Source organism: Zootoca vivipara, chromosome 2 (assembly GCF_963506605.1).
Source record: "Zootoca vivipara chromosome 2, rZooViv1.1, whole genome shotgun sequence".
NCBI lineage: Eukaryota > Metazoa > Chordata > Lepidosauria > Squamata > Lacertidae > Zootoca > Zootoca vivipara.
The window spans coordinates 58,854,401-58,870,284 of record NC_083277.1 but is presented as its reverse complement, the minus strand read 5'-3'; the positions used below and the strand labels follow the sequence as shown (position 1 = coordinate 58,870,284).

General features: G+C 43.2%; 1 protein-coding gene across 2 annotated transcripts in view; it reads right to left on the bottom strand.

The window, feature by feature from the left end:
* Positions 1-5,215: 5,215 nt before the first annotated feature.
* RNF145 (ring finger protein 145) overlaps positions 5,216-15,884 on the bottom strand; it is a 59,299-nt gene continuing 48,630 nt past the window's right edge. For both annotated transcript variants that reach the window (XM_035105774.2, XM_035105773.2), the window contains exons 7-11: positions 14,670-14,810; positions 12,853-13,035; positions 10,330-10,477; positions 9,209-9,565; positions 5,216-6,896 (exon numbers count right to left, since the gene is read on the bottom strand). In XM_035105774.2, the coding sequence (XP_034961665.1) occupies positions 6,471-6,896; positions 9,209-9,565; positions 10,330-10,477; positions 12,853-13,035; positions 14,670-14,810 (1,255 nt within the window). In that variant the 3' untranslated portion in view covers positions 5,216-6,470. The remainder of the gene's footprint in view (positions 6,897-9,208; positions 9,566-10,329; positions 10,478-12,852; positions 13,036-14,669; positions 14,811-15,884) is intronic.

The following is a 15,884-nucleotide window of genomic DNA, read 5'->3' as shown; positions in this document are numbered from 1 at the left end:
GGCTCATGTGTGCTCCGCCAACACGTGTGGGGGTCAGGAATGGAACACCCATGCAAAATGTATAGTGCATTGCAGTAATATAGCCTGGTGATTGCCAGACCATGGTTAACCAAAGCCAGCCTATCACTGGGTTATTACAGTGGTACCTCACTTTTCGAATGTCTCCGCTGACGAGCATTTCGGTTTTCGAACGCCGTAAACCTAGAAGTAAATGCTTCGGTTTTCTTTCGAACATGCCTCGGAAGTTGAACATGCCACGCTGATTCCGCTGAGTGGAAGATCCTGAGGCCTGGCTGTCAGCTATTGAGTTTTTGGTTTTTGAAAGTTTCAGAACGCGAACGGTCTTCTGGAATGATTATGTTCGAAAACCGAGGTACCACTGTACCTCTATCCCAAAGCAGCCTCAAAGAAGCTCATGGAAACAGAGGAAGATCTCTTATGCTGAATTCATCTGGCTCGGTATCATTTACAGTGATGGGAGCAGCTCTCCAGCATTTCAGGCAAAAGATGCCAGAGTTTGAACCTTGGGGTCTTTTCCACGCAGAGTCTGTGCTCTACCTCGGAGCTATGGTGCTTGCCACAGAACTACAGGGTAAAGGCTGCCTCTGAACTTGGGTGAAGATAAATTTCTTCAGCAGACACCAGCCTTTCATTCTGCTTCTACACAGCACTAGCAAGTGCTTATTGGCCAACTCACTGGTCATCCCCATATCACCTAACCAAACTGTAGTTTTGGAAAGCCCAGAATCCACTTGTGCTGTCTTGCTGATCACTCACACCTCTGGATATGTCCTAATGACACACTACTGGGAGAGCTACTTCACCCACATGCTCAATGACTTGAGACGGAGTTCCATAAAATTGGGCCCACAGTACTGAATGCATGGTTTTTACTGGGGGACCACAACCAGGGACTCCCCACAAGCTTAACGGATTAGAGTCAAAATAGAACCACTGTGAAACAAGAGGTAGGCAGCAGCTTGCTTTGGGGCAACGCCGAAGTTTGCAGAAGTATAACAACTATTTTTTTAAAACCAACAACCACACACCACAACCCAACCCAATAAAGACTGAGCATGCTCAGTAGCCATGTGTCATGAACTGGCAGGGCAATGAGGAAGAGAAAGATGAGGAGGAGGATCCCAGAGACTGGGACTGGGGACACACTGGGACAAGCAGAGGGTGGGTAAGGAAGTACTCACAGGGTGACAGAGGATAGCAAAGGGATGGGAGTCAATGCACAGGAACCTGAGCAACAGGACCCATCACCAGAACCAGAGGGGCCCCTGTCTCCACAAATATGGCGGGCTCTGAGGTGTAGGGAGCAGGCTCTGAGGTGAAGCTGGCCAGGTGGGGCTCGTTAGCTCTAGGAGGGGGTGTGAGAATCCTCAACTGTAGTAGGCCTGGAACAGGTGAGGTCACACGCCTAATCAAGTCCAGATGCTGCAGTCAGCATGCAAAGTACAAAGGGGAAGCAGAGCTGAGGTGCTGTGTCTGCTAAACTGCCCATGTTGATGGAAACAATAACAATGACGACCATTATTATTATTATTATCATCATTATTATTATACCACCTATCTGACTGGGTTGCCCCAGCTACTCTGGGAAGCTCCCAACAAAATATTAAAAACACAATAAAACACCAACCATTAAAAACTTCTCAGGGCTGCCTTCAGATGTCTTCTAAAAGTCTTCTGTATGGTAGGTAGGCTGTGTTTTCTTATTTTGCCTTACTTATCAACACCCACTTCCTCGCAGGCAGGTCTCTGAGAAAATTTTTTCCATCTAAAAACAAACAGAAGCTGGAAGAGTTTATGGAGGAACCCATCTTTCAAGGACATTTCCTTTCCAAACTGCACAATACGAGCTCAGAGCAGGGGAAATAAATACAAACTTAATCCCTCTGCATTCCAGCCGAGACCTTCTGTTTTCTTTTCTCAGCTTTGAAGGCAATGCTAAGGAACGCTAGGAAGAGGTCTCAAAAAAAGGAAAACATTGCGCTCCAATCTATAAAGGAAGTTATGTCCTTCGTATTTCGCTTCCTTTAAATATCAGGCATTGCCTGAAAGTATCCTTGTCCACCTCCCTGCCTCCCCTTTACACTGTTTTCCATATCTGCCCTGCAAATATCTGTGGTATTTAGCACTTGTAGTTTCAACTGGAGAAGACAGTTGGAAGATTTAGGACAGGAAAAAGTAAAGGGACCTCACATGGAATTTGCTCTCCTAAGGTGGAGTGACGGCCACCAACTTGAATGCCTTTAAGAGTGAATTAGACAAACTCGTGGTGCACAAGGCTATCAATAATTGCTGTGCTCTATCTCCACTACTGGGATGCGGGTGGCGCTGTGGGTTAAACCACTGTGCCACTTGAGCTTGCTGATCAAAAGGTCAGCGGTTCGAATCCCCGCCACGGGGTGAGCTCCCGTTGTTTGGTCCCAGCTCCTGCTAACCTAGCAGTTCAAAAGCACACAGTGCAAGTAGATAAATAGGTACTGCTCCGGTGGGAAGGTAAACAGCGCTTCCGTGCACTGCTCTGGTTTCACCAGAAGCGGCTTAGTCATGCTGGCCACATGACCCGGAAAAAACTGTCTGCGGAAGCGGACAAATGCCGGCTCCCTCGGCCTTTAAAGTGAGATGAGTGCCGCAACCCCAGAGTCATTCGCAACTGGAGTTAATTGTCAGGGGTCCCTTTACCTTTACCTTTAATCTCTGCTATCAGAGGCAGAGTGCCTTTGAATAGTTGCTGGGAATCAGATGTTGGGATAATGCAGTTGCACTCAAGTTTTCTTGCAGGCTTCCTATAGGCATCTGGTTGGCCACTGTGAGAACAGGATGCTGGACTAGAAGGAACGGGCTATTCTATTCTTATGTACTTAACTTTGTAAGTTCAAAAATTAAGACCTGGGTGTTTCTCAGCAAGGCACACTGTAGGGACCGCAGAATGACTAACAACTGACAATTGACAAGAGTCAAAGCTATGATCCACTGCACTGAGTCAGTGGCTCATAGAAATATCTATCTAGACGCACAAACCTTTACTATCTCCCATACCAGTGAATGGGCTGTCGTGTTCTCCTAGGCAAAAAGAAAAGGTATTCCTCCACCTCTTGCAAGTTTGGCTTTGAAAAGGCTCCCACAGGAGCGAGGAGCTCCTGCCATGGTGTTTGAAGCTAGGGATCTAAATTGTGGAAGTCCAGAATAAACATCCAAATAGCCAGCAGATGCATAGTTTTAAATTTAGTTTTCCCAAGATAAATTCCAGATCAGACCAGGATTGGGAATTCACTCATCTCTTATTGTACCACTACCCAGGGGCTGCGTTTCAATTATTGCATTTTCATGCTTTAAGCCAGATCTTGCAAAGAGGTACTGGATAACCTTTGCTGTGCTTTATCTATTCTTCTGTTCTCACCATGGCTGAACGATACTTTTCTCCCAGTTGTGCAATGTATATGGATGGAAGAGTTTATGAAACTATAAAATGTGGTCATTTCCAGCTTTGACCTTTCCAGGTTGACACCAAGACTGCAGTTTTGGCTAGTTATCTATACACAAAGCTCAATATAAATTGCACCATATCAATTTCCTGATATTTCCCACAACTCCTTGATGCCTTTTATCACAGCATATAGATGTAGCATCTTCTCCCATTTGGGTATCGTCTGCCCTCTGGAAGTCGGCCTGTTGTCAGTTTAAGCAGAACGCTGTGATCAACGGCAGCCGCAGTTTGGCCGGCTGCTCTCAGTGCTGCAGATTACAGGTACTGTATCAACCTATTCTACTGCTAGCCCCCCTCTAGCAGTGTGCCTGAAGCAGATGATCTAACCAGCAGAGGGAGTGTGGCGTTAATGTAGGTTAAGTTGCATCAATAGCTCTCCTTTTTTGCGTCTGTATTTTTTTACAAGCACCTCATTAAGAAGACGTTTTACTTCTGTGAACAAACAAACCCCCACATAGCTGTAAAATGAAGATAAGGAAAAGCAGACAAGTCCTTAAAAGGAAGCAGTTCAGGAGAGGAATGCCGTAATCTTCCTTAGGTTCCTTATGGTTCCTAGGAATTCCTTAGGTTCACATTTCTGATCAGCTATACAGACACAGCCTTAATTTTAACCACACTTATTCCATTCCATAACATTACATGGGAAGTAACAAGTCTCCAGCCTCCTCCCCACTCCATTGCGTTACCTAACCCCACTGCACCAGTAATCAGTATTTTGTGCCCACTAAGTATGCTCAGACCTCTCAGATTTCTTTTTTTTTTGCCAGGGGGGTGGGGGCTCTCTCCTGTTGGTTTTTTTCATGCACTGCAGGAATTTTATTTTATGTTTAGGCTAATGGGATGTGCCCATGGCTGCCTGAGAATTTTTGGAAACCTAAAAATATGTGTTAAATGGATAGCGTAATTTGTGAGTTTGGACTTGCGATGCCACAAATCTGAAGTTATGCCCAAGTGACGTTTTGGTCTGCCTGGATTAAAAATGGTGCCTGGCACCCAGAGGGCAATAAAGTCTGCCAGCTCTACCTTGGGAATCCTTGTGCCGAGTCTGGTGATAGTATCATGAGAGACAGCTGAACTTAAGCCCCAAAATGGGCAGAGTCAGGATAAAGTCACGTTTTGCTCTACCATCTTGATTCAAAATGGCAGCCAGCATCCAAATGTTGACTAAAGCTGCTGCTCCCACACGGTGAATACTCATGCCATGTTTGGTGATGATTATCTCAAGAGGTGTCCATACAGAGAACAGACAAACCACTTTCCAAAATATATAGATGTAACATATGTTAGTGTGTGTGATTGTAGTCGTACAACTCCTGCAAACATTAAGGTTTTCCCAAGCCTTCCTGTGTATGGATGATGCCACTATTGCTATAAAAAGGACAGGTACTCATATAATGAGTTTATTATTAGTATATATGATTAAATTATTAGGATTGCAATCTTAGCTTCAGTTCATAATCTACAGAATAAGGATAATATAGCCTTGCCTCACAGGGTTGTGAGGAATTCTAGAATTGTAGAGTTTGAAAGGATCCCAAGTGTAATCTAGTCTAATCTTCTGCAATGCAGGAAGCAGATATATATATCTTAATATATCTTAATATATATATTAAGATCTTCTTAGCTCTGAGTCTCTGAGTCTATCATGCTGTTAAGAAAACTTCTCCATCTGTTAAGAAAACTTTCCTATAGAAGAACAAGACAATCAAAATGTAAAAATCTTCAAAAGTACTTTATTGAGACATTCAGCTATGTCTGTCAGTCTACATCCAAATTCACTACTAAAAAATAAAGTAATGTCACATTTCACATTAGGAACAACAACTCTCGAGAAAAACAAAAAATTGAGCCAAGCCTAGTGTATAAATAAGTGACTAGTTCCTTTTCATATCAAAATTCACATAAAAAATTGCCAGCTCCCATCCCTCCCACATCCCTAGTTCTACCTGAAAGCCATGATGAATGTAAAAATTTAAATACACACACATTTTTGTCAAAGAAGGGGGAAGGGGAAGAAAAAGGTGCAAATCCTATTAACAGCTTTAGGAGTGGCATTTGCGGCGTTTGATCATACAATTTATGTACTCATTCCCAAAGGTGCAAATATTGCCAGGAGATTAATACTGCTTCAATTCATCTGCAAGAAATTATACACTACACAGAACTCAACAGCACTGAGAGGCTTCAATCAGCACCATAAAACTCCTCCCATTTCTCTCTTGCACTCACTGGTGGAGGCGAGAGAGAAAGTTCACCGGAGCTTTAATGACTTCACACAGCCCATGCTGTCCAGAAAGTTCATGAACAAAAAAGGTTTTCTAAAACATTGAAGTGTTTAAGACTCCATCATAAAAATTCAAGAGTTGCTATAGATTACATGAATGCAAATGCCCTACATGCCCAAAGCACCACACTCGACTTACTTGAGTGCTGCCTTGTCCCAACACAATCCTTGATTTGTTTATTGTTACTTCTGAGCTCTACAGGAGTTGTGTCACTGTTCTCGACTGAGCTCCGCTCACTGTAGAAAGACAAGGCCAAGGATATGGACTCAAACCTCTATTGCCCTTTAATTTTATTCTCCCTTTCCCATTTAAACACTGTCTTTTATTTTAATCTCCCACTTTTTCTTTCCCTCTCTCTCCACTCACACCCCAACATCCTACATTTGTGTCCCCCCCCCGCCCCGCTGCCGCCCAACTTTCCCTTCCAACAATACTCAGTTTTGATTTCCAGTTTCTGCCCTTTTGCAACATGGTGGCAGCTTCTAAGATAGTTTCCAGTGGAACCCACTGGCAGCCCTGTAAACGAAGCAGCTCACAGAAAATCAGCATAGGATATCATAAATACATTTTGGCCAGCATTCTGAGAGTTAAAAACTTGTTCGAGACAAATAAAGGGTTTAAGATCCTGTCTGGCAAGTCAGGAGCTCCTGGAGTGCTTAATTCTTCCACCAGCGCCCGCCAGTTCAATTCTGGATGCAGCTCCCTAGATCTCGCGTTGCAACTTCTTCAGCCGGCCTTTCGGTGGCAGTTTCCCCCTGGCAAGACTCACTGGAAGATGCAGTGTCCAGACTGACAGAGTCACCCTTCACATCGACAGAGTCCTGCAGGGAGCCTGATCCTTTGGCAGCCTGTCCATTGTCAATAGGTTTTCCTCCTGCCCTTTCCTGGTGGTCTACACCGGGGGGCTCAGTGGCTTGTTGCTGAACAGTGTTTTGTTCTGCTCCGGGATTTGGTTGTGGCACGGGCTCCAATCCTAGCCCCGGGGGCTGAGTGGGATTTTTAAGTTGGCAGTGGCACAGGGGGCAGGTTTCTTGCACATAAAGCCATTTCTTAAGGCAGCCCGCATGAAAGAAATGGCCACAAGGCGTGATGATAGCAGATTTCATGTCCTGAAAGAAAGAAGGCAGAAGGATCACACAGTGCCCAAGCAAACACGCAGAGTCCTGAAGCTACCTTAGAACTCAGCATGGGCTGCTAAAAGGTAAACCACAATGACCCAACTGCCCATGTTCAGTTGTCACCCTTTATTCATACTCAGAGGAGACTTGCTTTGTATCTATGCATTAGTAACACACGAGAACAGCAGAGCACAAAGCATAATCTTTCATTCTAGGCAAGTAGGCTAAATTTTAATTACTAAGGATTTGCAGTGGAAGAACTACAAAGACACAGCTGGATGAACGCCACAATTCGGTGCAGAAACAGCATGTCCCATCACCCTTTGGCTAGCATGATAAGACAGCCACTCTCCCAACCTTGGAACAGGAAAGGGAGACAAGCAGAGGTGCCAGCTTCTCCAGACAATTGAGGGGGTCTGATGTGATGTCCTGGTGTCACATGTGGAGCCCACTGAATATTGAGGGGGTCCAGAGCCCTAAAAAATAAGATCGGGGGGGGGGCATAGTGCCTTGGCCCCCAGGAGCCAGCGCCCTTGGAGACGAGGACAGTGTACTAGGCTTCTGAGGTTCTTTGAAAGCCTCCCAAATGCAGCACAACTGCAAGATTATCTCCACTCCCCTTTTCCAGCTCCAAGCTTGGAAAGGGCCTGCTGCTTTGGTGCTCTATTTCCAAGGTAATGAGGGTTCCTCAAAAGTGCAACATGATTGCTGGAGAAGGTCCCTGACTTCACACTGATTGTCGGGGTGCAGCATGAGGTCAGGGAGATGGTACCATCCCTGGAGAGAGCAGCAAGTTCCTGGCACTATTTCTGGCTGGCTACCAAGACTAGCCCAAATTTGCAGATGCCTGCCTGAAGCATTTTTCACTGGCAGTTCCATTGAACCTGGATCCTTATATATGCAGTACATGTGCTCTACTAGTAACCTGTGACTTGGATTTGATGCTCCTAAACTGTAGCTAGGAAAGTACAAGAAGATTTGTATTCGAAGAGCCATCAATGCAACCACTTCATTCAGAACCAACGCGCACTCTTAAGAAGAAAAGACAGGGGAGTTTAAAGCGCAAATGTGGAAATGTTGCTTCCAGGTTTTTTTTAACTTCATTACTAATGCTCACTTAAAAGGCTAGATCTAATTTAGATAATTGGCCTTTTAATTTCTGCCCAACTGGTTCTTTGGGGATGCAGTGCAGAGTCACTGGGTAGGAGCTTGGAGAAACTAGTTGAGACAGCCTACCTGCATCTCTGGGTGGCTACAGACACTCGCTGCGAAGCAAGTTGCCAGTGCAAGCTTATCAGCCTACACATCACACAATTTATTTCAGGCACACAATTTATTGTCAAAGTGAGATCCTTTATAAAGCAGTTACATTTGTTTCAAAAGATATGACTTCAAGACGAATTAAAATGTGAAGCTTTTGTTTATTTGATGCATCTTACAAAATTACAGGCGTCATCTGCCTTTGACCACTTTTTTTGTTTCGTTTTTAATTGTGACTGGTGAAGAGACTGGTGCAGCTCAAACACTTAACTGGGATGGTGCTACAATTTGCACGGTGGAATTAGTGCATAACAAAATGTGTGATTTGAAGTCTTGGAAATATAATGGCCCAATCTACACCATCTTCTACTCCTCCTCCTCTGCAGAGGGAAGAATCATGCAAGGCAGGTCATTGTGCACACAGGCTGGCAAATCATAGAATTATAGGATGGGACGGGACACCGAGGGTCATCTAGACCAACCCCCTGCAACGCAGGAATCATAGTGAAGGGGCAGCCTTGCTCCCACGCCTCCATTGCGCAGGTGGAAGTGCTAGCCCTGCAGGTATCTAAACAGGACAACTGTATTGTAATTTTATCTTGTGAACTGTCCTAAGATCTATGGATGAAGGGCGGTATACAAATTTAAATAGAACAACAATAGTAATAGTGATAGTAATACAGTGGTACCTCCGGTTGCGGACGGGATCCATTCTGGAGCTCAGGGATCCAGAGGTTTTTGCAACCGGAGGTGCCTGTTCTGTGCATGTGCACAGCGTGGTAGAGCGCTTCTGCACATTTGCGCACGTCAAAACCCAGGAAAATACTTCTGGGTTTGCTGCATGTGTATCCCCAAGGATATGTAACCAGAGGTGCTCATAAGTAGAGGTACCACTGTAGTAGTAGTAGAAGTAATAAATTCCCCAACTCAATTCATTTACTGTATAACCCAACTCAAAGGCAGAAACTCCAGCTCTTCCAATAAAATACCATAAGGAGGCAGAACCATAGCCACAAAAGTACCATTTCAGAAGAGCTACATACCTGATAGCAGATGGCACAGATATCATTGTGTTGTTCCAACTGGTCTTTGGTAGCAGTGGGCAGTGATTTGATCTTATTCACAGCATCCCTGCGGAGAAGAAAACTCTTCCATCCCAGCTGAGCACGAAGCCACACATTGTAATAGGAATGAATGAAGATGATCATTGAGCCCATCACAGTCCATTCTCCAAAGATGGTTTCTGACACACCATAGGCAACGACACAGAGAGCCACTAGGAACTCTAGCAGTCGATAGGTGCCATTCACATAGTAAATGACATCATCCATGTTTTCTACCGGCTCTTTCCTGAACTCCTCAACCATAAACAAGACATAAATGAAGAGTGTTCCAAGCACCTGGAACAAGAAAAAATAACACCAATTTAAAAAGGGGAGTGAGTCCCAAGGCTAGAACTTCTCAATATTATCTTTGCATGGGTGAAGAATATAGATAACTAATCTAACAATGCACTAAATATATAATTGATATATTTAACAAGACAAAGTCAAGGCTTAATTTTTTTATTAAAAAAGTGGAACACCATCTTTTAATGATTTACGTATTTATTTTAAGTGGAAGTCTGAATTTCTATGTTAAGAGTTTCAACACAAATACATTATGGCATGATCAAGGATAGCTTAAGTTACATGTAATATTGCTAGATACATTCCAGCCATTAAGTAGTTTTAAGGCTCACTGATTTCAGCAAGGAGAGATTTGAGCACATGGTCAACTCTGCTGTTAAAAAATCAATGGAAAGTGCTTTAGCTGGGTTGTGTCCAACTGTTTGACATACTGCAGATGGTTTATGCTTAAACTTCCTTAGTAATGGGAGTTTTCTAAACTGGTATATCTGTCATGCCACCCATTACAATCTGTAAATACAAATGCCCTGTATTTGAACCTGGAACACAGGCAATTATAGGACTTTAATACCAAGCTTGATGGAAAAGACATATTCTTTCGGTCTGTATTCCCAACAACAACTTGGTCAACACCTTGCATTCTGCTTTCCAGCTCTGGTTTTCTAATCCTTTCCCAGCTGGTTCCACACAAGGCCCTGCCGCCAGGTACGAACTAAAAAATAAATAACAGCATATAGGAGGCCAGTATACCTTACCTGGAGGGAGGTGAGAATGCTGCTAGAAATGATGATCAGTAACCAGAAGTCCATGTGGAAAAACTGACAGATCATGTAGGCCATGTAAGCTGGAAAGACCAGCAAGAACAAGCACAGACTCACAGCGCGAAAATGCTTCCAAAGGCTCCTGTAAAAAGGCACACAATTTTAAAATTAAAAAGGGCCCTGGCTTTAGTCTTCAGTGACTTGCTGAGTAGCATCATCTCAGTGAGGACCATCACGATCCCTGCGGAAGAAACCCGACATCCAATGAAGAGCTGAATGTTCGAAAATTCAAGACAAGTAGTATAAGAAAGCACTTCTTCATGCAATGCGTAGTTAAAAGTTGTGGAATTTGCTCCAGCAGGAGGCAAGGATGGCTACCAACATGGACAGTTTTAAAAGAGGATTAAGCAAATTCACTGGAGAAAAGGCTTTCGGTGGCTACTAGCCACAATGGCTATGCGCTACCTCCACAGTCAGAGGCAATATGGCTCTGAATACCAAGAACTGCAAGTGGGCAGAGTGTCACTGCACTCATGTGCAGATGGCAGACTTCACAGGGCATCTGGCTAGCCACTATGAGAGCAGGATGCTGGACTAGAAGGGCCACTGGCCTGATCCAGCAGACACATTTTATGTTCTTATGTAACTAGCCACTTAACTTTTGAACATGATTGTCCTTTTGTTTCAGCAGATGGGGGGGAAAGCACTCAGTTAGCTTTATAAAAGTAGCATTATTTAGTGCCATGTTGCTTGTCTCACTCGTGACCTAATTCAGTGGAGGAAGACTACATGCCCCACTACATAAGCATAAAGTGGACACACAGATATATCGCTATCTCCTTGGGGGGCGGGAAGGAACCCACAACTCCAAGCTACAGCAGTGTCTGTGTAGAGAGGACTTGCATACTCCTGTATCTTTAATTCATGAAAATACCAAGGCGCAACATCTGGATCTTAAAATTTAAGGACACAGTCAACACTGCCCATAGCTGTTTCTAGATCTTCTTTCCCCAGCCTAGTTTGTACCTGGCAGAGCTGAGTTACAGCCTGCTGCCAGCAGAGCCAATTTATAGGAGCCAGCTATGCATTCCGCAGCTCTGATATTCCCTTTTCCCTCAGCTAATAAATTTAGCATTTAACATGCTCCAACAACCTGTGCTGGCCACAAGTAACCTCTAAGCAAAACAAACAGACAGACACAGTGGATATAAATAAGCCTTCTCTTATTTACCTCGCTTTCAGGCTACAGAGAAGAAAGGAAGACAAAGCTACAGGGAACGGTGGCAAGGTACAAAAAGCCATAGCTTCTAACCAGGACATTTTTTTTTTTAAAAAAACCCTTCAAATATTATGCATGAGGTCACAGGTAGGGTTGCCAGACTCAATAGAGGACAGGACTCCTGTGCCTTTAATTGCCCTGCTCTCTTTTGAGTCTGGAAACCTTAAAGAGAAAACAGCAGACCCTTTGCTTGGAAATTAAACAAAGGGTCTGCTGTTTTCTCTTTAAGGTTTCCAGACTCCAAAGAGAGCAGGGCAATTAAAGGCACAGAAGTCCTGTTCCCTATTGAGTCTGGCAACCCTAGTCACAGGTAAGATGCAACACTAAAGCAATTTTAGTCCATTTTTTTGCTGTTCTGGTAAATCAACTTCAGGTTTCTAACCCTTACACGTTTAAGGTTTTCTCTCCCCACGGCTCTGATTTATGGTCCTCAGTTGCTGTGCTCACTTTCTGCTGTGTATTCATTCGGTTGCTATTGGCCGACTTGGTTCCATACTCCAAATCCCACCCTTTGCACCTCCTACCATGCTGCTCCTTTTCAGTGCTAACTCAATATACTATTCAAAGCATCTACCTAAGAACATACACATAAAAAATAAACTTAGGCAGACATTTAGCAGAAGAGCTGTTAATCCTCATGACACTATTTTAGTACTTGATATCTGCATTAAAATACAGTGACTACCAAGACTGAGAACTACTCCCATACATTATAAATAGCACCAGAGAGAGCAGAGAGGACTGAACAGGGAGCACCTGTATCCCACTTCTTTTCAGCTGCTAAGGATCTAAGCCTTCCAGACACACAGGGCTGGGTCAAATGAAACCGAGATTAAGATTTCAATGAGCCTTGGGATTAGGTGCTTCCTTCTCCCTTGCATTGTACAATGGTTTGCTCCTGTATTCCCAAGTTTGAGGCAAACCTCTGCTTGCTGTTTTGCCCACATTGACAAATTATGATTTGTGCTTGCTCTGCCAACGAGGATGGTAAGCCCCATAGTTCATCAGTTCAAAGGAAATGGCAAGCAGGAGTTTGCCTCAACCAGCAAAGCAATCATCATGCATGGAGGAAGGAGTAAGTGAGCCTGATGATCCTTGAATGCTCATTCTCATATTTTGAAACCATAGTTTGGTGCCCAAACAAACCAGCCCATAGTCCAAAATCCCACATATATACTGGATTTACAGTACTTGCAAAGCAAGAATCAATAGACACCACTAGAAAATGCACTGCTTACTTGTCTCTTGAAGCTCCCAGAGCTAAGACAATGGGATCTGCTATCTCAAGCATGGACTGCAGGATGGATGCAACCACAATGAAGAGAATAATACTGAGCAGGAAGGCCCGGTGAACAACTTGCAGTTCAATCAAGCCAGTCTGGACGGCCAGAATCAAAAGTGTGACTCCTTCCGTCATCCCTCTTCATCACATAAAAGGGGAAAAAAGAAGGGGGGGACACACAAGCATAACATTTGAAGTATTAATGAACTTGGCTCAATTTTAGAATTGTACAACGTAACATAGAACTATGTTGTGGGTTTTTGTTGTCTTTTGCATCTGATCCCAGCTCGTGGACTTTTTCGAGACATTGGCTGTCAGCTGCAAATCCCCGATACAGTGCATTGGTCTTGGAATTCAAATCTCTGTTCCCTAGACAGACTTAGGCAAGTCACCATCCATAAAATGGCTGGTGTGAGTGTGTGGTTTGTGTGTGTGTGGTGGCCCATGGTAGAGCCTTTTCTGTAATGGCCCCCAAACTGTAGAACTCCCTATCAGGAGAGGTGTGTCAGGCACCGTCTTCTTTACAGCTTTAGGCAGTCACTTTTCTTTTGGCCTTTGATAGCTGAACTATTTAGTTGATACATAAAACTTTATTCATTTATCTAATTTATGAATTGCTTTCCGTAAAACATCCTGAAATGATTTAACAATAAGAATTTCAACAATAAAAATGCATATAAATACAACTGCATGTCCGATAGGGTTACAGAGAATGCTCTTGTATTTGGGGGCAGGGTTGTTTTTAATCTTTCTTGGTGCCTTGTATTTTTCTTCTAGATGTAACCTACCCTGAGACCTTACAGTGAAGGGCAGATAACAAATTTAATCACTAGCAGTTAATATTAATTAATAATGATCACGTGGGTCCTACGTTACAGAGCTGTGAGACTTAATACGTTACATATCCTGTAAAATACAATATTGGTACCAGAGAATGTTTTTTGACATCTTGTCTTCACCTGAAATGATCCTGGATCACTTCTGATCTCTTTGACCCTTGGCTCATTTTTGAGTACAATATATATGCTTATGTAACAATGTAAGATTTCAGCATTCTAGAGATTTTGTACCACTAATGTTTATAAATTCCTATTTTTATGCCAAGCCATTGTTGGAGAAAGGAAGCTATTTTCAGCTGTCTCTCCTTGTAATTTAAACAGGCTTTCAGGATGAAACAAAATTACTTTGGTTGGCACACAAGAGAAAGGAAGGAAACTGTGGTATGAAGGGAGGGAGAGGAACACAGGTTATTACGTATCACAAAAAGATATCAAAATGTGCCTGGTGCTTTTGGGAGCTAAGGAATGCCAGATGCAACTCTGAGAAGACTACAATCTAAAACCAGGGACATGAGAGCCAAGGGCAATCAGATGTGCAAAATAACTTTTAAAGCTCTGTGCTTTGCTTACTGGGCTCTGGGAAGTGCCTGTGTGAGCTATGGAGGCTCTTGCGAGATCTCCAATGGCCCCCTGCTCTTCTGGCCCCTCCAAAAAAAATTCAGCCAAGCACATAAAGCTGCGATCGTGTACGTAAAACTTGAGCAAGTTGCAATCCTCTTGCAATGCACTGCAAAGGAGCTAAGCAGCACGTCTCTTAGGGGGAAAGTTACACGATAGCCTATAATTCAGTGTCAAATCTTGTAACAGTAGGACCTGAGCAACATAGCAAGCTATTTTTGTGGCGAGCGGAATTTAGAAAGATTACACTGTGCTCAGCCTAACTAAACACAGCCTAAGTTTTCAAAGGTTCAAGCATCCTCTTCTCTGCACTTACCTGTTCATAGCTGGGTCGTTCATGAATGCTCGGTAGCCTTGTAGGTAAAACTTGCAGAGGGTTAGAACTCCAAGTGCAACGAAGGAGACTGTAAACACCAAACCCAGGAGGGAATAGGGAGTGCTGCAGCATTCTGCAATACTAGGAAGGAGAAAATACAGCTAAATTAGAACTTTGTGCATAGATACACAGAAGAGGTTTGAGTGGTCCCTGATGCGGCTAAAACAGACACAAGGAGAACAACAGAGTAAGAACAGGAGGGGAATGGAGACAGGGGTAAGCAGGGGAATATCAATATGAATCAGTCCATTGCCATATTCTATAAATACTAATGCTGAAGCTGCACATCTAGCATAGCAGTGAAATCCTAAAGCATTTCTATTCAGAATGGGTCTTAAATGTACACACATATCAGGCAGCAACATTCAACTATTGGAGATATTACTGGAGATGTGTATTACAAGATAGCACCATTGAAGCAGGGGGTCAAGTCCGCTTATATTTTAATAATAAGTCATTCATTAAAAACCAGAAATTAATACTTTTAGTTTGCTCATTGATGTGTCGTTCCAAAAGAATCCAGTTAGACGTGAAGTTAAACCGATGCATTTATAGTTACAGGTAGGTAGCCGTGTTGGTCTGAGTCGAAGCAAAATAAAAAAAATTCCTTCAGTAGCACCTTAAAGACCAACTAAGTTTATATTTTGGTATGAGCTTTCGTGGTATCTGAAGAAGTATGCATGCACACAAAAGCTCATACCAAAATATAAACTTAGTTGGTCTTTAAGGTGCTACTGAAGGAATTTTTTTATTTCGATGCATTTATACATCAATTCCCAAATATTAGACACAAGAAACCAATTGTGGTAGGGCACCAACATTGAAGGGTACATATACAAGGTTTGCATTAGTAGATGACAAGGTATTTTCTCTACACTATTTCCAGTGTCAGTCTGCATGAGCCCAAGGATGTCTGCACAATACAAACCTAATATGATTGTAAAATTAGAAATTAGTTTGCCACATGAAGGTTTGGGTGCATTCTGATGTGTTACTCTGCAATCCCATTCAATGGTTTATAGTTATTTCCGGTTATCAATGAAACCCAACTTCTTCTTCTTCTTGGAACATGCAAGACTGCAATAGGCCCCGAGAGACAAAGGCTACAATGACTCCACAAACACAGTGCAACAGATCCTTTCCTTGGGGTAGAGT